This window comes from Chelmon rostratus, chromosome 5, assembly GCF_017976325.1.
Source record: "Chelmon rostratus isolate fCheRos1 chromosome 5, fCheRos1.pri, whole genome shotgun sequence".
In the NCBI taxonomy this organism is placed as follows: domain Eukaryota; kingdom Metazoa; phylum Chordata; class Actinopteri; order Chaetodontiformes; family Chaetodontidae; genus Chelmon; species Chelmon rostratus.
Window position 1 is genome coordinate 10,631,807 of NC_055662.1, and position 24,782 is coordinate 10,656,588.

General features: G+C 42.2%; 3 protein-coding genes across 6 annotated transcripts in view; 1 reads left to right on the forward strand and 2 right to left on the reverse strand.

The window, feature by feature from the left end:
• Positions 1-1,235, reverse strand: part of dmrt1 (doublesex and mab-3 related transcription factor 1) — a 32,415-nt gene extending 31,180 nt beyond the window's left edge. For all 3 annotated transcript variants that reach the window (XM_041936202.1, XM_041936201.1, XM_041936203.1), the window contains exon 1: positions 1,017-1,235. In XM_041936202.1, the coding sequence (XP_041792136.1) occupies positions 1,017-1,235 (219 nt within the window). The remainder of the gene's footprint in view (positions 1-1,016) is intronic.
• A 1,559-nt stretch (positions 1,236-2,794) lies between these two features.
• Positions 2,795-8,268, forward strand: cfap157 (cilia and flagella associated protein 157). Its single transcript, XM_041936392.1, has 9 exons — positions 2,795-2,958; positions 3,555-3,826; positions 4,330-4,483; positions 4,735-5,002; positions 5,274-5,395; positions 6,048-6,198; positions 7,152-7,312; positions 7,570-7,716; positions 8,172-8,268. The coding sequence occupies exons 1-9, from the start codon at positions 2,795-2,797 to the stop codon at positions 8,266-8,268; spliced, it is 1,536 nt and encodes a 511-aa protein (XP_041792326.1).
• An 891-nt stretch (positions 8,269-9,159) lies between these two features.
• Positions 9,160-24,782, reverse strand: part of kank1a (KN motif and ankyrin repeat domains 1a) — a 58,825-nt gene continuing 43,202 nt past the window's right edge. For both annotated transcript variants that reach the window (XM_041938001.1, XM_041938002.1), the window contains exons 3-12: positions 21,443-24,085; positions 18,797-18,994; positions 16,579-16,687; positions 16,099-16,317; positions 14,649-14,736; positions 14,268-14,487; positions 12,400-12,542; positions 11,211-11,411; positions 10,248-10,346; positions 9,160-10,157 (exon numbers count right to left, since the gene is read on the reverse strand). In XM_041938001.1, coding sequence (XP_041793935.1) covers positions 10,095-10,157; positions 10,248-10,346; positions 11,211-11,411; positions 12,400-12,542; positions 14,268-14,487; positions 14,649-14,736; positions 16,099-16,317; positions 16,579-16,687; positions 18,797-18,994; positions 21,443-24,085 — 3,983 coding nt within the window. In that variant the 3' untranslated portion in view covers positions 9,160-10,094. The remainder of the gene's footprint in view (positions 10,158-10,247; positions 10,347-11,210; positions 11,412-12,399; positions 12,543-14,267; positions 14,488-14,648; positions 14,737-16,098; positions 16,318-16,578; positions 16,688-18,796; positions 18,995-21,442; positions 24,086-24,782) is intronic.

Here is a 24,782-nt window from a genome sequence, read left to right on the forward strand (position 1 = left end):
TAATGAGTTCTCAAGGTCAAGAAAATGGTTCAAGCTTTGTGTCTTTTTCTCCTTCTTAATTAATCAAATAGTTCATTAACAGAAAATCAATTTATCCAAAAATCTTTTGCCATCTCACTTCCATATCAAACTGCTGAGTTGTCCATCAAAATAAAGCACCAGCATTGATCCTGCAATGCTTGTGAGGTGCCACTAGTTGCCATGTACTCCTAACCTGACAGATGCAGTTAGACACAGTAGTAGCAGGTGTAGCAGTACTAGTAGGTTGCTGAAAGTGAACGAATTTAAATGGAATGATTAAAATGTAATGCATTTCTTGGGACACACAAAATGTTTGTAAGGGCTGCCATTGGCCCGTGAGGCCCTACAATGATAATCCCTGCATTGGGATACATTTATTTATTCTATTTATCTATCTCTCTATCTAGTAGTAGATACTGAATCAGTGTGTTTTCTTCATGCCATTGCTTTAAAATGTATAGTGTGGCTTGATCTAATAAAATAACTCAATGAGCCTACCCAAAAATGGCTGTTTTATTAACCCATTAAAATGTTATTTCAAGCTACAAAGTACAAAATTGAAGTACAAAGTATATAACCACAAAATATAGAAGAGGATACTGGTCTATACACTGTAGCCTAGCTGCAATTAGTTTTTATTTAGAAACTGACAGCTGTAAGTTTAGCAACAAGTGTGGCAATATACTGTACTCTAAAACAAAATAACAGTTCATAAAGTTCTGTAAGCTAGCTCTGTATAAATTCAGCTAACGTTAGTTAGCTAGCTTTGAGAGTTGTACACGCATCAAATTTACAAAAAACAACCAAAGTACGATAAACTTGTCCAGTGTATGAAAACACAATCCAAAATATTTTTCTAAACGATGAACGTTACATGTTGTGCTTCCTGTTTCACACAAAACCGTTTATTTCCACACAAAACCTTGATGTTTGAAAGCATTATTATCAGTTTAGCCTGAGCTAGCGCGTGTTTGTTTAGTTAATATAATGGTTACCTGGGCCGCCATGACTCTCTGCCTCTCAGCTATCAGTTTACATTTGGCGCACTGGCAGTCCCTCCAGTTGCAGAAGCGCTTGTGTCCCTTCAGGGGAGACACGTAGCCGTGGTTCCGACAGCGGGAGCACTTGGGCATCCTGGGCGGTTTCTGGCCTTTGGATGGGGACAAAGGTCCGGTGGACTCTGGCACCTGATTGCTCTGCTTGTCCTTGCTCATGGCTACTGGAAATAAGTAAGTTAAAAAAAAATCTGGCGCTAACTGGTGGGCGACCACTTCAGCTACTATGTTGGAGTTTATCCCAGCAGCCTCGGCTGGTTACAGACAGTACTGATGCCCGGCTGGAGGCTGTAGGGTCACTGTCCCTCCCCGCCCCGCGGCTGCTGTGACTTGTGGGAGGAAACAAGTTGGACGCGGGGGAGAGAGCTGGCAGAGCAGGCTGGTAAAAGTGGAGCTAATTTACTACATAGCTTTACTTTACTTTATATACTTTATCTGTGAATCTTTACCTCCTGATCTCAAGTCCTGTTGTCCCTTCTTTGGTTGTTCACTGGGTCAAAGGTTACAGGACGGTTCATGATAAGTCTTTAGAGATCTGTTAAACCTCACAGAGTTCCCATCAGGGTTTATACAACTTACACTTGAGCTAGCAAAGTCAAATTAAGCTGCATCCACTTAATTTCAAAACTGAAAACACAAAAACCTGTGTGCAGCTGGTGAGATACATTCCTGACAAGTAGAAATGATGTAATTTAGTTTGTTTGATTGAGCTGTAACTGATGCTGATTAGTCCTCCCAATTAAATATCAATGTACTAATGTCTGTAGCAGCTTTTATTGTGCTCAATTTATAATAGCCATTGGTATTACTGTGATACTCCCCCTGGGCTTATAGTTAAGCTGTTATATCTGAGTAGCACTCTAGTAAAATATTTTACTGTAGCTCTTCTTTTTCAAGACTGCTGATATGCTATGTGGTGAATTAATACTCTCGTATTAATGTACTTGGCTTGACTGAGCTGAAACTAAATTAACCTCCACACTGGTCAGTCAGTCAGCCAAGTGGATTTATAGGCAGGGAGTGAAGTGAGGTGAAACACACAGGCACCCAATTAAAATTGCAATGTGGCCCAATGGAGGGGCGGATGAAAAGTTACCAATTAAAAGCAGGCATTTACACAGTGCTGAATCACCCGCTCAAGACAAATAACTGCTACACTTCACTGGCTGACTGGCTGTACGGTAACTGAAAGCAGTTACACTGAGTTTAATTGCCTCTGTAGCATAGGGTAATAATCTTAGATTATAATGCACTAATGAAGTCTGTGATTTAACACGTTTAACCTTTCTATTAGCATAACTGCTGTCTGGGCCATCCAGTAACAGGCTTTCGGCGTGAAACAGCACTGAGGTCAGTGTACCACATGAAAAGATAAGGTTGCTTTCTCAGCAACAGCTGACATTTCATGACATGAAGGAAAAATGTGGAAACAAAAAATGCATATTACAATTTGTAGCATTTCCTGCATGCACAGTGTTCTGTATCACACAAACAGAAGTTATATTTTGTAATATATAATCACTTAAAACACTCAACGAAGAAATTAAGTTACTAACAAGCCATTAAGCTGTAGCCATGAAACATTGGTTTGTGTGTGTGTGGTGATTGGTGTGAACATTTTTCGAGGAGTCCTTGAAGGCAACATCACCTAGCAACCACGTCGTTTAGTTTGGCCGGAGGCTCTCTGCGTGAACTTTAAGCCAACTTTCTCTGACACAATGCCCAAGAAGAAGGACAAGAAAAGCGCCGACAAACAGGATAAAGACAAGAAAACACCGAAAAAGGACAGTTCCGCGACTCATGCAGATAAAACCCCTTCTGACGACAAAGAGAAGGATTTATACCTGACTCAAGTACGATATTTGAGCGAGCAGCTGGAGAGGTGAGATTGTTTTACACGATAAAAAGCCCTTCATTGTTTAGAGTAATAAGCCAGTTTAAGCTATTTTAACAAAAATAATGTGATAGGTTTATTGGTGTCAGTAAATGATTTGTAGATAACTTTGTTAGTCTTGTTTGCCAAGCTTAGATTAAAAAATCACTTCAGCGCAACTTTTTACGTCATTTCCGTTGCGGTCTGCTGTGTTAGCTAATCATTTGTTATCTCCAGTATAGCACATTTCTAGTCAGAACACATAACCAGTAACAAATAGCTAAGTGCATTTGCTACTAAGTATTAGTAGTACTTTTAATCCACTACATTTATTTAACAGTTATAGTTACTAGTTGTTGTTTTTTTTAACATAGAAAAATGTTCAGTTAATAAATCACATTGTATTGTTGTAGAACAAAGTTACAAGTTCACCATAATACAGCATGCAACTATCACAGCCATGTAAGGGGGAGTAGTGTGATGTATGGCATCCAATCCACAAGAGATCTAGAAAAAGATCCATATCACACTACTGTACATACAATATGTAGTACTTGAGTCATTTTGTCCTTAACCCTGGGGCCTGCACCAATCTCCTCCTCCAGATATCAGCTGAAATGTGATCAGCTGGAGAGGCAGAGGAAAGATTTAGACTTTCAGTACAGTGCACTGGAGAGGGAGAAGAAGGACATTGTTGAGTATCTGAAACGCTCCCTGCTGGAAAAGGAGGATGAGGTGGATGAGCTGACAGAGCGCTTGGAGAGTCAGCGGCAGGCTGCCGATGAGCACAGACAGGCCTTACAGCTGCAGCACAGTCAGCTGAGTCAAGAGCTGCAAGACCGGATTGAAGAACTCACCGCAGCAAACATGACATTTGGTGAGACTGAATATCTGCTTGGGTTAAACCAGGGTTGGGTTCAGCTTTTACTATAGCATGCTGAAGATCCAATGAAATGGTTTTGAAGTGGTAACTTTTCCATGGTTTGACATTTTTCCACTATTCCACTAATTAGTCAATTGAAAAAATAATGTCGGCATCAGAGGAAAAATGTTTTTCACTCTGCAATCCATTAAATTCCACCCTGCTGGAAATTAAAAGTTGATGGCACTCAGATAGCTACTACAGCACATGTGAAATGTGAACATTTCATGTGCACACTGACACCAAAATCTATGATCACATTTTAGTAGACAGAACATTTTCTATATAGACACTATATGGTATCATAGTTCTTTATAGAGTGTCATATGAGTGATTGAGCAACCTGTTGGTATAGAAATATGACAACAATGCATTTTCCCATCTCATTGGACCTGTGTCATCAAGACAATATAACTACAGCACATTCACTCACCTCCTCTCTCCTCTCCTCCTCCAAGCATCGCAGCTTGCTGCTCTGGAGGAGTTTCAGAAGCAGAAGGAGCAGCTGATGTCCAACATGGAGTCTCTGGAGAAGCAGCTGGCCAGTGAGAAGAAGGAACACAAAGCTGCCATCCACAGCCTGGAGATGAAAGCACTGCTGGAACAGAACAGGTTGAGACTGCTCATTCACACAGCATTACATCTGAAATCATAGCCCAATTATCCTAGCTATGAGAACATTAACTAACAACATATATGGCAGAAGGATGTGGGGATAGCATACAATTCCAGGCAGTTGTAGTTGTAGTTTAACTGTAAGTCACATGAAAAAATAAACAAACGTGTACCTTCATTATTATTAAATATATTATGCCTAAATGATTTGCTCTCCCACTCTCCTCTCTGCTGGTCCCTGGCAAAAGGTTGATGAAGGAGATGGAGAGTCATGTGGCAGCTATGGCAGATGAGGTGCAGCACCTGGTGGACCAGAAGGTCCCGGAGACAACTAGGTTGGCCCTTCAGGAGAACACGGAGGTTAAGGCTCGATACAGCCAGCTGTCAGAGCAGGCACAGGTCCTGATGGGAGAGAACTTTGCCCTGCGGGACCGTAAGAGCCAGCTCAGTGTAGACGTGGACAACCTGGAGCAAATGCTCAGCGAGACATCCCGCCAGAGCTGCATCCGCAAGAAGGTGAGAAAGAGACTTCCTGGATGAATGTTTTTCACCAATAAACAGATACATATCTATCAATTCGTTGCTTGGGCTCAATGTAGGATCAAGTCCAGTGGGTGTTGCAGTCTTAGAATAGATATGCACTTAATGACTTAACATATATGTAATTAAGATTTAAAGTCCTGTATCAAAAAACATTTCATTGCATTTTTCTGTGAGGACACATGAAAATCTGTTTCATCAAAAACAGATGATTTACTGAAAACATTCAGCATCTTCTCTCCATCAGGTGGTGGAGAAGCTTACAGAAAAGTGCCAGCAGCTGCAGGTGGAGCTGAAAGACTGCCGGCAAGAACTGGAGCAGCTTCGGTCTGAACACACAGGAGTCCTGGCTGAGATGGAGGCACTCAGGTCAAAGTTTGCTCTGTCTCTACTGTCTATAATACTGACTCATATTTTAGTATTAATAATTGAAGTTCACACTCATTTCAGTGTTATCAGCAATTAAGAATATCTCACGTTGCTTTGCCACAAACCCACAGCTGACAGATACACCCTATAATCATATGAATGAAAATTAGAGTTCAGCTGACTTGTCAGGGTTGAGGTACAAAGCTAATCAGGCACATTTGAATCTAAATAACAAGCCAAGTCATCATGTGACAAAATGCCAATTAATTACGCTTTGTTACACACACAAACACTTAGCACAACCAAGAAAAGAGGAAAACATGCAGGAACACTGAAGCACATTTTAAATAGAAGGACTAATTGGTCTTCATTGAATGCAGCTGATTGCAGACTTGCCTGATAATCAATATAGCAGCAACATAGTTGCACTGGCTGGAAGACAGAGGCTTCACTCACGGTACTGGAAGTAAACACATGGTCCAAGCTACATTAGCAATGAGAACTGATGAGAAAGAAGAAAGAAGAAATTGTACACCTGTAGGAAAATGGCATGAAGCTGGCTGCTGGAGCATCAGGATTTGAACCAGAGACCTCTTGATGTCCAACCAAATAAACAGTGAACACAGCATCACTGTCAGTGTTGTCTATCAAGGCAGGACCGGGCCTCACTGACCGAGCAGTGCAGAAAAACCAGTGCCGAGGTGAGTGGGCTGGAGAAGGAGCTACAGGAGGAGAGGAGGAAGAGGAGCAGGATGAAGAGCATCATGCAGGAAGCAGCCAGCACTCTCAGACTGGCCCTGATGGTAAAACAACACAACATAAAAGAAAAATCCTCATGGCACGAAACACATCAGGAACATCAGGACACACTAACATATTTAAGTGAAGGTTGTCGTTATCTCAGCTCATTGGCAGAATTATAGCTAATTTTAGGACAAATTAGCCACATTTAAGTCTAATTATTATTATTATTATTATTTGTATCTGTGACCAACAGGGAGGTTAACAAAACCAGGAAAGGTGCTAACAAATCCATTTTGGGTCAAAAAACCCAACTCTCTGAAATTGATACACATCTTTATTCTTTGGTCAAAAACCAACCTGCAGTTCTTTTTAATTAATGAACTGATCTAGTTTTGTGGACATTGTTAGCTGGCTGTAATGTAAAAAGTTATCAGTTATCCAGTTTAGCTAATTAGCTTAGCTGACCCTTAAGATAAGCAAAATTAAAACCTAGCTTACCATCTGCAGTCATGAATTAAAATAACTTCCGTAATTCAACACTGTAACTTCACTAACTTCATCAACACACCATGATCCACATCATCAAACCAGCTGAACTGCTAAGGAATACACTCTTAGGCATTTTTACCACAAAGATACTGCAATTGAGTGTTGCTTATGTAAATAGAACGTTAGAAGTTAAAATGTAAGAAGCTTATGTGTGTATCGACCTACGTTTTCAGTTCAAGTGTATACGACTGAGAGGGATATTATGACAGTGCATCTGAACTATCTCCAACTGTGAAGTTATTGCTTGCGAATTGAAATTATATAATGTCATAGCCAAGTGTAGGGTTCACACCACTGTGGATTAAGTAGGCTAATAATGCACTGAACAATATAAGCAATTTAGCAACATTATAGTAACATGAAAAACACCCTCTGACATTTATCTCAGCCAATGAGATTATTGTAGCCTCTAAGAAATGTGTTCGTGACTTCAGCCCTGAAGCCCTGGCTCTGTTCCCTGCAGGAGGCACCCATCGAGCAGGACTTGGAGGTGGACTCTGTTGTCCAGTGGAAGCAGCTGATGCAGGAGCTGCTGGTGGTCTTGGACAGGCCCCCACTCACTAACTCCACCTCTGACAGCGACCAGCAGAATGAGCTGCAGACCTCCGACCCTACAGCAGCCAGGTAATAAAATCATTCTTTCAATGGATAATTGTTTTTCATGTGAGAGTATAATACCCATCAACTGCATATAGAAACAATCTGAGACTTGAATATGCTTGATGGCATGTTTAAGGGTATTTGTTTGGGAGAGGTTTTGATCACCCAATCACGAGAAAAAAAAGATGTTGCCAATGAGGCTAATAATTAAAGTTTTAGCTGTCAGCTTCATCGTGGGCTCCTGCTTTGTTGCCATCATCCTGGTTCTTGTGTCTGTACAGAGCAGGGGCCGTGAATCCAGCTTTGAGTTTCCAGTTGGATCTGGCCCGCCACAGGCTGGGCAATCTGGGCCTTGTGCCCTGTCCCACACTGAAACAAAAACACACACTCTCCAGGGCCGGTGCTGGCACCCGCATGCCTCTGCCCAGGTTTGTTTCAGAAATTGAAGTTCACCTACTGGGTCTGCAGGGGGCAGTGTTGTGAATGGAAGACCTGTTTCAGTTTCCTGTTGTAAAACAAGCCAAATATTCTTGTACAAACAGAAAAATATAGTGCATGAACTGTTCTCCTGTGGAAAGAGTATCCTTGTATTCATTTCAGGATTCCTTTTTGCAAACAACAATTATATATTTTATAGAAAACATTACTTAAAACATCATTCATGGTATTTTAAATGAGTACAAGCTATCATCTTAATATTTGAGCACTTCAATCACCAGCCATCAGTTTAAAAATAAAATAAATAAATAATATCAATAAAAATCTGTCTTGATTTTCAGACATTTTTAAAGAATACGTCGCTTTAATTTGAGACCAGTTTTTTTGTGAGGGAAATATACTCTTTAATGACTCACTTATTTTCCTTCTGTTTTCCATCCCTCAGGAAGCCCCCCAGTCTGAGAACAGCCGGCTCCATTAAACCAACTGATTCAGCTGTCAGATTTCTGACCTCCAGAAACTTCATCACTAAACCCAAGTAACAGTAACAAAACTCAGGTCCTATTCATGTTCGAGAAAACCCTTCACATCTATGAAACACAGTCTGTTGATAAGTGGCCTGATGACTCTATTTACCTTCAGTCCTATGCAAAATCATACTTATTTTGTGCTCTAAATGTCTTTTTAAAGCGAGCTTATGTATCTTTTTGGCCACAGGTTACAAATAATAATAAAGGCTAAAATCTACTGTAACATTGAGGAGTCAGTGACTGCCGCAGTTTGTCAAATCTACGTGGTTTGATCACGTTTGGCAACATTTGCCACCACAGGCATACCGGTCATACCAGACCGAGTAAGGACGTGGCAGAAAAGCAAAATGTCATCATTTCCAATCAACACCTAAGATGAACAGACACTTGTTGTCAAACATGTTTTCATATAATTTCATAGAGTGCATCTCCCTTCACCTAAAATGTTGACTGATGACCCCTCCTCATTCTAGCAGACCATATGGTCTGTGTGTATCTGGGTGTCTCAGGCTCAGAGGAAGGGCTTTGTGACAGAAAGATAATGTGGTGCAAATAAGATACGTGTGCAGAGGTCTTGATCTTTTTTTCATTGCTGTTTTGTGCATCCAGCAGCTTTTTGATAACTTCTGGAAACATTTTGCTAGATGTTGGACAAGAACATTTTGTCTTACAAATCGTATATTTTCACAGTGAAGGAAATGTATTCAATAGTCTCTCTTGCTCAACAGGTACAGAGAATTATTTAGAGACCAGCCGTCTCAGCAGACTGCAAAACTAATGATAAAACCAAAAGAAATGTTTTCCTATCAGGTTGTGGGAAGAGAAACACTCAGTTAAACGTAATGTGTACTTACGTAAGCTTTGTGGGTCCATCAAGGAAGACGAGACACTGACCTATATTCTTTAATCAATGTTTATTGTTATATGGCAAAGTCTCAGGGACTTCAATTCTCATTTGAGGATGAAAGTCAGTACCTTGATGAATACTAGAGGAGAACAAACAGTTTATATTACACGAGAGACGGAAAGAAACTGGACACGAAGACAAAAAGAAGAATAACTAAACTCTAATGACCACCGTATGTACAATGAAATACATATATCTGTATTAAAAACTATACTTTGATAAATATATAACTTCATGGGTTGGTAAGTAGTAATAGGAAATATTCAAAATACTGTGATTCTTCTTTTTAAATAGATACAAAGGATTTGTATAAAAGTACAATTTCTCCAGTCTAGGTCACGTCTATTCATCGATGCATTCATCCACATGTACTGTAGAGCTGGGCGCACGTGTGAGGCCAGGATGTCGAGGCGAGCAATATATACAGGAAATATCTCCTCTAACAGGTGGGTGGATTATTCTCCATCTGTCTACAGCATTATGCTCCAAAAAAAAAAAACAAAAAAAAAAAACAAAGATGTTTTGGTGCTCTTGAATGATCAACATCAAGCTTTAAAAATTAAAAAAAGGTTGTCAAATTGCGGAAAAAAGAGAAAAATAAAATTAAAGGAAAGAAGGAAGTAAAATGGCAGTTAGTAGTTGAATTTGTGTCCATTTGCTGATTATTTGAGACTTTTCAGCCAGAATGTGATGGGACTTCAGGCACCAGCTGGTTACATTCATATTCACAGGGCACTTTGGGCTCGTCATGGAAGCAAGTGTGCACATAAATAAAAAACATTTCCAGAAATCTCATTGGTTGGTTGATGGTTGGTTGGTTGGTTGGTTGGTTGGTGCTTGGGATGATGTCTCTCATCCAGCTGTGGGTAAGGCATCGCTCAGCGTGAACCAATAGCAGCGCAGGGTTTGTAGGGAGAGGCGGAGGAGGCCTCTAATCAAACATGCCCCTCCGAGTGGGACTTGGTGACGTCTTCCTGCCAAGTCGAGGGGTCCCCTAGAATACAGACGTACACGGTGTGAACACGTGTAAACAGTTAAATAAATAGACATGAAGCTTTAAATGGAGGGAGTGATGAGGACGTACCGGTGACTGGGCTTTGGAGAAGTTGACGTGTGCATAAAGCAGCACTGCAATGTCCTTGTGTCCTGCTTCCAGAGCGATGGACAGGGCATTACTCTCATCCTGAAGGGAAGGAAAGAAGATGACAAGATAACGAGATGAAAAGAAGGAGAAACAAGGAATAAAAGATCAGTTAGAAATTCAAAAATATACCAATCAATATATCACAAGGGAAGAAAGCAGTTATGAGCACACTCTACACAAGATAGTATGAGCTGGGTTAAACTAAATTTGAAGCCTCTGAAAAGTCAGTTTCAAGTTTCAAGTTTTTTTCTGTCTAACATTAAATATGGATGACTAAACAAGTCATTACAAAAATGAATGTTCAGAAGAAACATGACATTTTTTGCAGAAAGAACTTTATTTTATTAACTAATTTCCAAAGGCACTACAAAGTGAATAAAAACATATCACTCACTGTTTATATTAAAATGTACTATATCAAACAACATGGCAATCGCAGAAGATGACTATAAACTTTAACCTAAACTTAAAACAGAATTTGTGAAATGTATTCTTTAAGTTTTTTCTTAAATGAATTTAAGCAATGATTCAGTTGTCAAAATTATTCATTTTCTTTTGATCAAATAATCAATGCACCTCTACACTAATCCTTCAACTCTACCTTTCATGGCACTGGTGACATTGGGTGCAGATGAGTGATACTCTGTTAGTATGCCCCCTGGTGGAGGGAGTATTCAGATCCTTAGGTAAAAGTACTAATACCACCCTGTGAAAATACTCTGTTACAAGTGAAAGTCCTGCATTTAAAATCGTATTTAAATTAAGGTATGCAAGTATTATCCGCATAATGTACTCAAAGTATTAAAAGTAAAATGTAATGTAATGCAATGTAAAATAAAGTACCTCAAATTTGTACTTTTTGAGCATCCCCCCGCCCCTTGTGCCCTGTCATGTGTTACTCACACTGTCACTCAGCGTGGCGTCACAGCCGGGTTGAGCCAGCAGCAGTTTGACGATCTCCACGTGTCCGTGTTCGCTGGCGCACATCAGTGCCGTGGAGCCCTCGTCGTCCTGGATGTTGACGTCGGCCCCGTGAGCCAGCAGGGCCCGAACCATGTCCATCCTGCCGTGACTGACCGCCAGCATCAGCCCCGTCTGACCAGCCTGAAACAGGGCCAACAGCACAGTGAGGGCACATGTTGAAACAGCGAGAAGTTCATAATCAGAAACATTAACAACTTTAAGAACAATAGCTGGAACTAAAATTTGTTTTTATTTTCCAACAAATGTGTCGTCATTTTCTCAATTCACTCATTGTTTTATTTAAATTAGAAATTAGTGAAAAATGCCCATTATAGTTACCCACATTGATTTTTATGACCAACAGTCCAAAGATGTTTGTTTCATATATGACAAAGAACAGCATCAAATCTTCACATTTCTGGAACCAGAAAATGTTTGGCATTTTTCTACAATAAATGATTTTAATCAAACATTTATCCGTCTGTTTCTGCCCCAAACTGATTATTTGTGAGTTATTTATCAAGGAAAAACAATGACCACTGATCTCAGCCTTAATTGTGAGCACTGGCTCCTTTTTTTTATGTTTTAACAGAAACAATTTGAAGACCGCAGCGCAAGCTTTGGGAACCTCAAAAGTGCATTTATCACCTTTTTTGCGAGGAGGGAGATGGAAATGTTCAGGAAAATCATGCATTCTGTGATACAAAACATTACCACATTGAAAGTAAGTTTGTGGTGAGAGTAGTAAGAAGAGATAAAACATATAAACAACATTTGAGTAGTTACCTTCTTTTACCACTTGGTGTCACTAGAGTACAATTTTTCCAGTTACAGGGTAAAAGTACGTCTGACATTTACTCCTGTGCATAATCTGCATTTGTGCGTTCCTGGTTTATTAAAAAAGGTTAAAAATAATGTTTAAATAACCTTTTATATTCCTGGTACATCAGTCAGTACTCTCTTAATTTCTGCCTTGTGTTAGCTTTAACCTGCTGACTTTCTAAACAACTAGTCAGTGTTTCATTTGTCACCACAGCCTTCATTTCCCTGCTTGCTGAACGCAAAATCATGTGTGGTGGCTGTTGGTGCCCCGGCGCTGCCTTCTGACCTCTGACCTCCGGTCACTGACCTGGCTGGCTCGAGCGTTGACGTCGCCCTTGCTGAAGAGCTCCTCCACAATGCGCATGTCCTTGGGCGTCTCCACTGCGGCCAGGGCGGCCAGCATGATGGGTGTGTACCCCGCCTTGTTCTGCTGGTTCACGTTACACACATCTGAAACACATGCACACACAGATTCGATGTTTAAAGCTCCGCAGTAGCTTGAATACTTTTTCAGTGTGGGTGGTCTCTGTGGGAATCATACTCATATATGCAACGCCTCTGTCTGCGATTGACTTGTCCCTGTCGCTGCCTGTCAGTCAGCAACACACTAATTTACAGGGACTTGTGTCACTTCTCCTCCCTGACAAAAGTCCAGAGACCATGATTCATTGTCTGAACCTTAAAGAACTCATCCTTTACACTTTCTGCAAGCAGCCTTTTCAGACCTGAAGCCTTTCAAAGAGACAAGACATCAGAGCCTGGAGGGGAGAGAGGCGGGTATGAGGGTGGCTGCCCTGCCGCTGAGGGGAGGAGAGGTCTAAGGAACCGGGACGGTGTGAGGACAAAGGCTACAATGAGGGTAGGGGGGGTGGATGTGCTGTCAGAGAGCACAAGGACACAAAAGGCTGAGGAGACAAAAGGCTTTTAGAGCCGCGAGTGGCCGGGACCTCATCACAGTCTATTGAGCCTTCAGAGAGATCGCTGCATGGCCGTGGTGGAGGAAGCATTCAGGTCCTTTACTTAAGGCAGAGTACTTATATCACACTCCATAATAAGTATTATAGAAATACTCGATTACAAATAGTCTTTCAGTGGAAATATTACTTAACTGTTACTTACTTACTTAATTTGTAAGAAAGCATACATTTCTAAACTCTTGTGTGTTCTATGAGCAAAAAACTAAAGTAAAGGAACTAGTAGCTAAAGCTGTAAAATAAATGCAGGGAATTAAAAGCACAATATTTCAATTTACAATGTAAGTGTTGTGGAGTTAAAGTAGAAAGTGGCATGAAAAGACTCAAGTAAATTACTAGAACCTCAATTGTGTCTCCAAGTACAGTACTTGAGTAAATATACCTACATTCCACCACTGCAGGCAGTTTCTGTGCTCTACATTGCTGTTCAAATATCACTTCTTTACTTCAAATCTTCAAGAAAAACGAGTTAGAACTAAAAACGAGTTACGAGCGTCCCTGTGTGACACTGAGGTAATCCTGTCATCCATTTATCAGCTGGTCTTATGGAGAAAATGTTTTTGTGTGAAAATCTCTGAACCCTTTGAATCATTCTTTGACTCTTATTTTCATGCAAACCATTCAGAATAATTTGGGCGACTCAGAAAGGCAGTCAGCTATCATGTCAGTAACTGTTCTACGACAGTTTTTATGTGCGTAAAACAAATAAAAACAGAATGCAAATATTTGCAAACAAACTGTGCTCAACAGTTTTATGAAGTGTCCCTGAGTTTATGGAGAAATATCCTTTAGTGTTGAACCTCAATCCTCAGACAGTATGACAGTAAATTGCATCAATCTGCGACGGATCAGTGAAGAGCTGCCAAACAGACGGAAGAGGAGGAAAAGGAAGAGAGAAAATCAGTGTAGTTACATGCCTTCCTACAAGTATCTGACACACTGTTGGCTTTCTGCAGTAACTTGATATCTTAAAGAGGAAGATAAGGATGAAAAGAAGCAGGAGGAGGAGGAGGAGGTGAGTGCTGAGCAGTGTGAAGAGTTCAGGCACACAGAAGCTGCTGGTCTGACGAGACAGCGAGGGAGGAAAACAAAACTGTGGCTGCATTTTAAGCAAAGCAAAGCAAATCTCAGGGTTTTGATAGATTAGGAAGGCATTCAAACATTTTCGCTTGCTGCTAACTTGACTCCTGCTCAGTCTCACCTGCATCCAGCAGCTTCTTCACCACCTGAAAGTTGGAGTGCGACACGCTGTAGTGCAGCGCCGTGTTGCCGTTGCCGTCGGCCATGTTGACGATGTGGCGCAGCACGGCCGGCGAGACGTCCCCGAAGGCTCCCACGTAGTCCTCCACCATGGCCGCCACCGCCGCCTTCTGGCTGGACACACGGAACCACTCGTGCTGCACCGTGTTCAGACAGGCTCTCTGAGGAGGCAGGGGGGGGACTCGTTAGTGATGATACACAGTGGCTGTGGGATCAGCCACAACAACTCCACAGACCTCTGTGTGGGACACCGTTAAACGTTACTCAGCTTCATGCAGTGGAACAAGACACCAAGTATGACGAGAGGTCAGAAAGTCCTCACCACATCTTTACTGCTCACAGCCTTCGAGTCGCTCAGGTGAGATTTGAGAACGCTGCACGCAGCCAGCATCTTCTCGCTCAGCTCATACCTATGGACACATCCAAAGTTATTAATTCAACATTTAAATGAATTCAATCCCACATATGTTCCAAACATTCAAATTATTTCATCACACATAAACACGACTGGTCATATTGATAGAAAAAAAATTAGAAATGCAACTTCCTGCATGGAGAAATGAGCATTTAGCTATCATTATTATTCAGCTACTTATCTACAGTGTCTGAGGTCACTGACTAAATATAAAAGATAAATCGTTGCTGTTCAACCAGACCTGGAAGTTTTATTCTATTACATTAATGATCTGTACTGTCACAAATGTTCAAGGAAAACAAGTTCTGCTTTGCTTCTACTCTTATCAAAGCTGCTGTAAACATCGACATTTGAAATCAAAAGCCAACTGATGCATCATGGGTAGAAACTGTGCAAGTAAAGACGCCTGTCGTCAATACAGATGTTTTAGTGCCTTGTAGAAAACAAGTAAGCATGGCTCCTGCTGGCCCCCCTGCTGGCTCCACTGCTCCAGTGAATCAAACAAACAAAGACACATCATCCCTGGTGCACGCTAATCCTATACAGCAGTGGTCCCCTACCTTTATCCTTCAGGGACCCCTTTTCTATCGTTGAGTAAACTGACAACCCCCTATTTTCTAGATATTTCATATTATATTCAATGCAAAACAATAACAGTACAGAAGAACTTATAAAATGTACAATGTACATGTACAATTAACACAACTAGTGGACTCAGTAACTGCAGGAAGTTTGACTAAAACAAGCGTTTTGATGACTTTTCAGAAGTTTATTTGCTATGAATGTTGCATAACAGATCAGTGTTCCTCTGATATTTTAGGAACTTTTTATACTGTTCTCTGCACAATGTATTTCTTACATTTTATAAATTTATCATATATTCTTAATAAGCTTCTCTTCTCCCTGAAGCTTGGCCATTGTTCTGTAAGCTCTTTGGTTGTTTTAACTTCTGTTTAGTTCACTGTGCTCTTAACCTGTGAGATTTATATCTTCAATAATCACTTTAAAATCTAAAAATAACAATTTAGTTTGTTTTTATTCAGATAAATGAATGAATGAATGAAATGCTGAGATGCAGGCCTGTTGTATATTTTTCTAGTATTTTTACTTTTTCTCTTAAAATGAGGGCCTTGAGACCCTCTGTGAAGCTTTGGGGACCCTGAGTGGGGGCCAGGACCACCACCGTGGGAATCAGTGCTATACAGAACCTGCCTACCTACATGTATAAACCTGATGTGCAAACACATCTGTACACTCAGACAACTTTCTGATCACTTGCAGAGCTCAGACAGTGTTGCTTTAGCATGCGTAGACCAGCAGGATAGTCCAGAACAGTGGAAATTTTTCTTCGGCTCACCTTTCTCTCATCTCCTGCTTGTCTGAACTTTCCTCTCCGTCCTTCTTGTCCACGTCCTCGGCTCCTTCGGGCTGGAACTCCTCCCTGGTGCTCTTCCCTTCCACGTTCTTGAATTCCTCCTTTCCTCCGTACTCCTTCTCCTCATCCTCCTCCTCTTCGTCCGACCCAGAGGTGCTGCTGTCCTCTGAGCTGGAGTCGTCGCTTGACGTTGTCTCATACCTGTGGCCACCAGGGGGTGACAAAAGCACAGAAACGTGAATACTCAGGTGCAACATGTTCTCACCCAAATAGATGTAGAACAACAGCACCTTCAACCTCACGGGATAATTAAAAACACTAATATGACAAATTCACCCGCATAAAGCACCTAACAGGCATCTTAAAATGCATAGTAAAAGAAGATGATCTGCTGAAATATTCATGATGGTGATTAAATACAAGTTCAAACAGGGGAGCTCATGAATGTAATTTCTTACTCACCCTCCATTCACTCCGACAAACTGCAGGTTCTTCTTGGTGCCGTTGGTGTCGGGTCGGCCATCTTTCTTCTTCATGATGGATTTCAGGGTGTTCTGGCTGCACGGCTGGCCTGAAGGAGAGGAAAGTTAATGCAGCAGAGTTATTTAGACAAGATGATAACTTTGCAGCTGATGACAGAGTGCCATGTAAAAGAGTTAATGGATCATAAAAGGCTCATTTTATTTGATTTTTTATTGTAATTCTCCTTACAAAATCTGCTTTTAGACTGTTCTCCTGCAACATTAAAAGGAAACTGCAGTTAACAGCCACACCACTCAACTAACAAGCCTGGTCAGTTCATTACAGATGGCTGATAACGCCTGAATGATCGACTAAAGCTCTCTGACATGATCAAGAGCTTTGGCTGAGAGCAAAGTAGCCATTAAGTGGCCGTCTCATGTTCTTTCCAAAGCAATCTGTCAGCAAGTCGCTGGAAGTTTCCCCAAACCCTGAAGTATCGCAGTCATTTTAAACACAGGCCTCTAAAACCAAAATACCAGCCGAGAGCCAGAACACTCAGCACATCTGCCAAGACTTGCCCCAATGAAGGGGCCTCTTTTGCAGCTCCAGGGGACAGCTGTGTGGGAGAGTGTGTGTTCATGTATCAACATGTGTGTAGTTGCATATGTATACACTGGCGTGTGCACACTCAGTAGCAACAGAGTCATTCAGCACGTTTCCCATGTTTTGACAGGTGGGAGCGTGAGCGGCTCGTCAGGAAGAGTCCGGGCTGATGATGATGACGATGATGATGATGAGGTTTGTGGCCATGTTTTGCCTGCTGCCTGGTTTATATATGAAGTATGTGTGAAACCCATAAGGACAATGGCTTGTTTTAGCAGCCATATTTTAGGTTCTTCTAGATATATAGCCATGAAAATCTGCGGCTATTTCAGACCAACTGTAACATTATCAACCTTATCAGCTTTGTGTTTCAGAGAGTACATTTTTAGCGAGCTATCTGCAGCCTTGTGATCTCACTGGACAACTATCACCGCCTTTCTGCAAAAACATCAGATTTACACCCCATCGTACGCAGCCTCCTGCTCAGTCAGTGATGATCAGGTTTTGGCTCCGTACACCAGCACACTGGATGTAAAAATCTAACAATGAGCAATTTTACGAGAATGCAGCAGGACAATTATCCTCCAGTGGTTTCTCATGGCCAAAGAGTGGCCATAAAAACATCAGTCATCTGCACTGATGGCAAAAATCCCCCCAGAGAAGCAGAGATGGCTGCAGTACAGGCCTTGCAGAGCATCAGCACAGAAGATACAGAGCTTCCTCTAACTGATCATACTTGATGGATGCAGCATGCACACTTATTCTATGCAGACTATACATGTATTTGTCAGTGGTGTAAAGTAACTAACAACTTTTACTCAAGTACTGTACTTGAAGAAAACACATGTTTTTCTACATTTTCCTCCATGTATCATGTATTAATGGTCACATCAGATCTGAGTGAAGTAATGAGGAGAAGCTTTAATCTGTGGCTTCTTCTTCTCTTGAGATAAAACAGCTGATCAGTCATGTGAGTTAAACACTCACTATGTCAGAGCTTATTCGAAAAATGTGTTTCCATCTCTCGCTAAACATGTTGACTCTTTAAAAAAAAGGCAATAACCACCTTTTGTGAAATTGAGGATGCTTTTTTCTAATTTTGCTGTTTTCATCAAGCTTGTCTAATGTGATACTTCAAAATGCACATAAAAATACGAAGAAAACATGGAAACATGACTGTTTTCTGCTAAGGTCTGTTTCAAATATGTCAGATAGTCATTGACTGGAATGAATTTGACTGAAGTATCAACTCTGTTAACTTGTCCAATTAATTTCTGTCCTCTAAAACTGAAGGACTATATATTGTATATAAAGGGCAGCAGTTCATCTCATGCTAACATTCAGCTCCGTCATTGTTCTTTTCAAATCGGATGTGCTGCAGTGCAGAGCCAAATGACAAAAAACAAAAACCTCTGCCATCCCGTCAAGTTGCAGTTTACAGCCATGTCTGTCCACACTCGTAATATATGTAGTGACGATATACAAGGAATTTAATAAAAGCTAGGCTACATCCTTCCTGGACCTCCTTGATGGAGCCAGATATGATTGTGAGAAAACAATGTGTGTGTTGTGCGTGTGTGTGTGGTGGTGTAGTGTTGTGTTAAGGCAGCCATACCATGTAGCGCTGTAGACATCTGCAGGTCCATACGGCTCTTCTGTTCCGCAGCACTGATCTGCTGCTGCTGCTGCTGCTGCTGCTGTGCAGGTGTGTTTGCAGGTTTATCTGCGGGAGTCATGCCTGATGAAGTCTTCTCCATCTGTGACCGTTCTGTCCGAACAGACAGCAACTGGCTGCAGAGCGGCTGACTGCTCTCTAAAACGGAGGAGAGTGAGACTGAAGTCAGTGTTTAAGTTTAATACCGTTAAAAGTACTATGCAGAGTTTCTGACCACTACAGGTGCTATGCAGAAACGCTAGATTGAGCAGCATCCTGCTTTGCTTGAACTGAAAGGATGGACATGAATACTGCCCGGCCATTGTTAAACAAGTTTGATCAAACCTTACCACACGCATGCTGATGAGGCAGATAAGCTGTTTTTTATGCCTTAAACTTTTCACAGATAACAACTATAGATATTTTAAGAGGATAACTTTGATTGTTGCTTGTTTAATCATGACTAAAAAAGAAATAAAATAAGCCTTGCAAATTTATAAAACAAATCCTAAAGTCACTGAAAGTTTGACAATACAACGAACTCAGCCTGCCTTTGTAACCATATTTTGATATATAAGGCTGGCCATGTCTGTAAGATGAGAGCAGCTCATTCATTTTTTGTTGGCAGGAATGCATGAATAAAAGAGAAAAAAAACACTATGAGCTGATGTAAACTATGTTTTGGGAATGTTTCTTTGTGTAAGAAGTACAGAGAATATACAGGAAATATAATTAACAAGTCCGTCAGGCCTTGATGATAAACACACGATGCAATCTGGTAAGAAAAAGTGGATGCTTGTAAGGTTGAGGTCAGAACTCCACATTGTACCTTCAGCTACTTCCATTTTTCCTCATGTCTACAAACAATTTAAAAGAAAGAGAAATCAGCCAAGATACAATGAATTCTTGTCTGGATTTTTGTAAAAAAAACCACCAAAAACGTTTAAAGCAGCTAAGTGCCAGACATATTTATTGTGTTTAAGATCTTCAGATTCTTACAACCTCAATAAAGTAACAATAAAATGCAACTACAAGCATCTGACTTGGAGAAAGTTACTTTTTTCTGATCTAATTTGAAACTTCTTGAAACAGAAATCTAACTTAGGTCTTAACAGCCACTTTTTGATAGTTCCCACTTAGCTTATAGCATTCAGGGCTGTAATTTTACTGCTGTTAGTCATGTGAACAGGAACTATGTCCGCTCAGTGATTCTACGTTCCAAAAGAGGCCAGCAACTGACCAGGAACAAGCTCACACACAACTCAGACAATCGCCCTGCATTCATGTGCCAGCCAGCATGAATGCAGGTTATGTAACTCAGAAGGAGCCATGAATCAGCATCGCCCAGTGAGGTGTTAGTGAAGGCAGGGCGGCCCGCAAAAACAACAAGTGGGCGATTGGTGGGACGTTACTGGTTCCCAAAAAGAAATGAGCTCATTGTTGGTTCATGTCCAAAGCCCCCGCCACATTTTTCAGGGTCAGAGATAACTTTGGCCTGTCCGATCCCATCAGGATTCTCTTTAAACAGTGTGTGAACGCTCCGACCACAACCCCCGACTCCAGACTAGATCCTCTACGGCACAGCTCAAACTGTGCTGCCATTCAGTCCAAAACTACGTCTTACTTTGTCACATCATCATCACTGCAGCAGTTTATTGTCCTCTGCTACATTGCTGTGAATTTACTTTACATTTCACAAGACGACAAAATCAAAGGAAAAGGTTTTTAGCCCAACATATTTGTCATACTCTCTATTTTATTTTTATAATCATTTATTTTCAGGAGTCGAGGGAAATCACAATGTCCTTCCATCTGTCAAATCAAAGCACACGTAACTTTGTAAAATACTTAAATAACTATCATAGTGAAAAACAGATGGATGTAGCTCAGGAAAATCTTTGGTTTATGTCTCTTAGCGTACATCTCGTACCCTCTTTACCCTTTTTACAACAATATAAAACTAGAATCTTGAATCCCCCAATTCTCTGTGACTAATGTCTGTTTTCCTGATCTTGATTCAAATTAACTGAATTCCTCCAATCATCTCGATTTGAAAATTGCAAGCAGGGACTCCACATGAAACTTTTACTGCTGCTACACGTAAAACTCTGAAGAGGTACTGAAGAGGGAAGAGTGTAATTGAGGTGTTTTCGTAAGGAGGAGCAATTACTCTGGCCACAAAGACAGTGTGCAATGAAATACAGCAACTCCACAACATTTAACTTGAAACTACTAAAACAGAACAACTCTGTTTGTATCTCAGCTGACAATGTACCTTAAAAATGCACCATTGTAATAAGAGACAGACATATGAGGCTAGATGAATGTATTGTGCAATAAACCATGGAAGAGAAACAAGAAAATAAATCTGTTCAATGGCCTCTCCGGCACTAAATACATCACTGCCTGCTTGCCAGCTATTTTGTTTGAGCAGGATGTTGTGTATGTGTGTGTCTGCGTGTACATTTTCTGTTGTCTGCCCTTGAAAATATGCTCAGACTTTATGACTTTCAGCCAATCATCACAAGAACCAATTATGATTTTGCAACACTTGTGAGCATGTGGAACCATTAACACACTTGGTGCTGGATGTGATGAAGCTCTCACCTTTGTTAAAGTTCGTGGAGTCTGACTGCAGCTTGAGGATGTCCTCGGCGCTTCCGTACTTCATGACCGAGTTGATGGACGAGAGCGTGCTGACCAGCTGACTGTTGATGGATCCAAACTGGGACTGGGGCTGACCAAAAGCTTCTGCAAGCTCACTGTAGTTCTCTGCTAGCAGCATCTGTTGCTCCTGCAGCAGCTTCTGCACCCTCTCGATGTAATGGTCCAGTCCGGCGCCCCCCTGGGCCTGAGCTGGCAGTGGTGCAGCCTCAGTCTCTTTGCTGCTGCTTGTGACAGATTCAGTTGGCTGGGAGGGGCCACATGCTATGTTCCTGGTTTTTAAGCCAACCAAGAAGTTCTCATGGATGGCAGCTGCTCCCACCCCACATTCTTTGGTTTTAGTAGAGCTTGATTTGCCAAGGAATGACTCCACATCTGTGGTGGTTCCAACAGCAATCGAACGCATCTTTGCTGTTGAGTGGACGTCTTTGACAAGTCCTTCGCCAGCAGCGACCGTCCTCATTTCAGTCACAGCTGTGTTGGTGTGCTTGTCACAAGTGACCAAAGCCATATCAGTGAAAGAGTCAGTTAGGACAGCAGTTTTTGTATTTGTGGATTTGCTCGCAACCTCTATCTCAGTATTCGTCTGTTGAGTTGCTGACTCAGGAGCCGCCATGACACCAGAGTCCACTTTGCTGACGAGCTCTGGGTCAGTCCCTTGTGACACCAGCGTCTTGATAGGACTAACGATCACATCCACTGAACAATCTCCGCAGCCAACTGACCTCGACTCCTTGCTCAACTCGGTCATGGGTTTGCAGAGAGCCAAGCTGTCTACTGATTCCTCTGTGTTAACTCCCACCTCACAAACATTCAGCTCCACGCCGACCTGCTGGTGACATGTCTCCACCCGTCTCCCTACACACTGGTCACTGACCTCCACACGCTCATGCACCACCCACCGGTCCATAGGGATCTCTGGGCCTGTGGCAACACTCTGCACATTGGGTTGACAGGACACTCCAATACTGTGGCTTCGTAGAGTTTTAGCTGTATTAGCATGGCCAAACTCCAGATGGTCACCCACTCCCTGACTACGCGTCTGGACTTTGGCCTCCACACAGGCGTTGTACATTTCAGGCCTGGCCTGAAAACCTTTGTCTGCTTTTTTCTTGTTTGACCCACCGGCTGCTTGGAGCTCCAGTTTTAGCTTTCCCATCTCTATTTCATGAGTAGTTTCTTTCAATTGCACCTCCAAACGGTAGATCTTTTCCTTCAGCGCTTCGATGGTCTGCTGCTGGAGCTCAATCTCTTTCTCAGCTTCACTGGTCATGCCCAGCATTGCCTCGGTCACGCCAACCGCTGCGCTGCGCATTTCCTGCCGCTCTGTCGATACTCCTGCATCCCGGAAACAGTATTCACTTGTTAACTTCCTTTCGGTGACAGGAAGGTTGTTCATGTTTTCATCAGTAACTATGCCAATGGACTTTTGGTGGGCCTGGTTTTGCGTGAGCTTATGGGGCTGAATTTCAGTTACATTACTGTCCTGGGTCGTCTTCTCCAGAGCTTGGACCTCTGCAGCCAGACGTCGAAACTCCTCTAGCCGCTGAGCGCTCTGTTCCTGGGCTTCAGGCTCCATGATGTGCAGCTCTGTTTCCTTTTGGATCGGACCTGGGTTTTCCATTTGGTCAGCACTACCTACACTGTAAGAGCGTTTGCGGAAGCCCCCGGGACCTTGATTTTTGGACTGAGCAGCCAATTGTCTTTTCTCTTCTTGAAGAACAGCAATCTTAACCTGTAAGATAGGAATGGTTTTCACCTGCTCCTCTAGCTCTTTCAGCTTTTTGAGGGCCACAACCATCTGCTCCCGAATTTGCTGAAGGTGTAATGGGCTGACGTTCGTCACAGGCGTGGCCATGCCAGAGCTCATGGGGCTGTGGCGGATGGAACTGCCCATGGATGGCGGGTAATAGGGGTTATACTCTCCATTGGGGAGGTGACCGTTGATTAGGAGAGGCTGATGGGTGCTGGGAGAGATCTGGCTTGGGGCCATGGAGCCTGAGTAGGAGGACAGTGAGCTACTGGAGCCCATGCCGCCAAAGCTGGCAAGACGTCGGCGGGGCATCTGAGGCTCACCGTGCGGCTGCATGAGCAGACGCTCCTGTTCCAGTCGAAGACGTGTCTCCATGAGGGTCCTCTCTACTTGGGGGTTGTGACGAGGGGCAAACCTGGGCGACGGAGGTGGCAGGAGCTGCTTCTGCTCTGTGATGCTCAAGTAGGACTGTTGCTGGGGGACTTCACAGGTTGCCCTGGAGAGGGTGGGGGTCAACGGTGCAGCAACCTGGGGCCTGGAGTTGAAGAAGACTGGGGACTGCTTGTCGTCGCTGTTGGAAGAGGACAGGGAGTCTGTAGAGGTCCATTCAGCATGAGTGCTGCCCCCGCCAGTGCTGCCCCGAGGCACCGACAAGGGTTTTGCCCCTTTGGGCTTCCTCTGGATACTCAGCTTCTTAATGGTGTTGCCCCTCTCAATGTCATCGACATATTTGAGGAAGTCCAGGTCTAGTTGATAACCGTAGGGAGTTTCAACATAGTAGGGGGCCACAGAGTCCTTCTCGTCCTCTGTGCTTGGGCATCTTTGTCCTTTTTCTGAAATAGAGACCACAAAAACTTAATATTAGTTATGAGTTTGGATTTTAGTGTTTTTGCAAAGACCGAAAAGTGTGCTACGCATAGTTATTTTCATTCGCTGCATGTCTACAAATGCAATATAAAGCTAACTTGTAAAGAATCACTGGAATTTAAAGGATGTATTTGTTGCCAAGGTGACTGTTTTGAAGCCCCTGAAACAGCTCAACTGTCAGTTGAAGTTGTTAAGTGTTTCCTGGGCTTCTGGCAACCACCATGATTTGACAGTGCAAGTACAAACAAGTCTCAAGTTTCTCACCTCTCTGTTGGAAAAGCGTGAGTAATAATCATTTTGGCAAAGGGCGGTTTAAGTCAGCTCAAAACTATGTGAGATCCAACTATGTGAGGCCCACACAAGATAACAAGTGGCTTAGTAAACTTCAAAATAAAAACCAATGATGGTTATCCTTGCATAATTCAGCCTGGTGAGGTTTGTGGAAACCAATATGTAGGAGATTGTGACAGATAAACAGGCTGCTGTTTACAAAGCTTGGATAAGAGAAGAGCCATAGGGGTCAGTGAGACAGACAAACAGACAATGTCAATATTTTCTAGTCCAAAATCCATCCATCTTGTCAACATGTGAGTTTTTACAGACACACACGTACAACAAACTGGTTACAGTTTGAAGACAGAAATAAAAAACAAACTACAATTA

Coding starts and splice junctions, on each gene's coding strand:
- cfap157 (XM_041936392.1), top strand. CDS start 2,795: ATGCCCAAGAAGAAGGACAAGAAAAGCGCCGACAAACAGGATAAAGAC. Junction 2,959..3,554: donor TTGAGCGAGCAGCTGGAGAG/GTGAGATTGTTT, acceptor CTCCTCCTCCAG/ATATCAGCTGAAATGTGATC. Junction 6,199..7,151: donor CTCTCAGACTGGCCCTGATG/GTAAAACAACAC, acceptor TGTTCCCTGCAG/GAGGCACCCATCGAGCAGGA.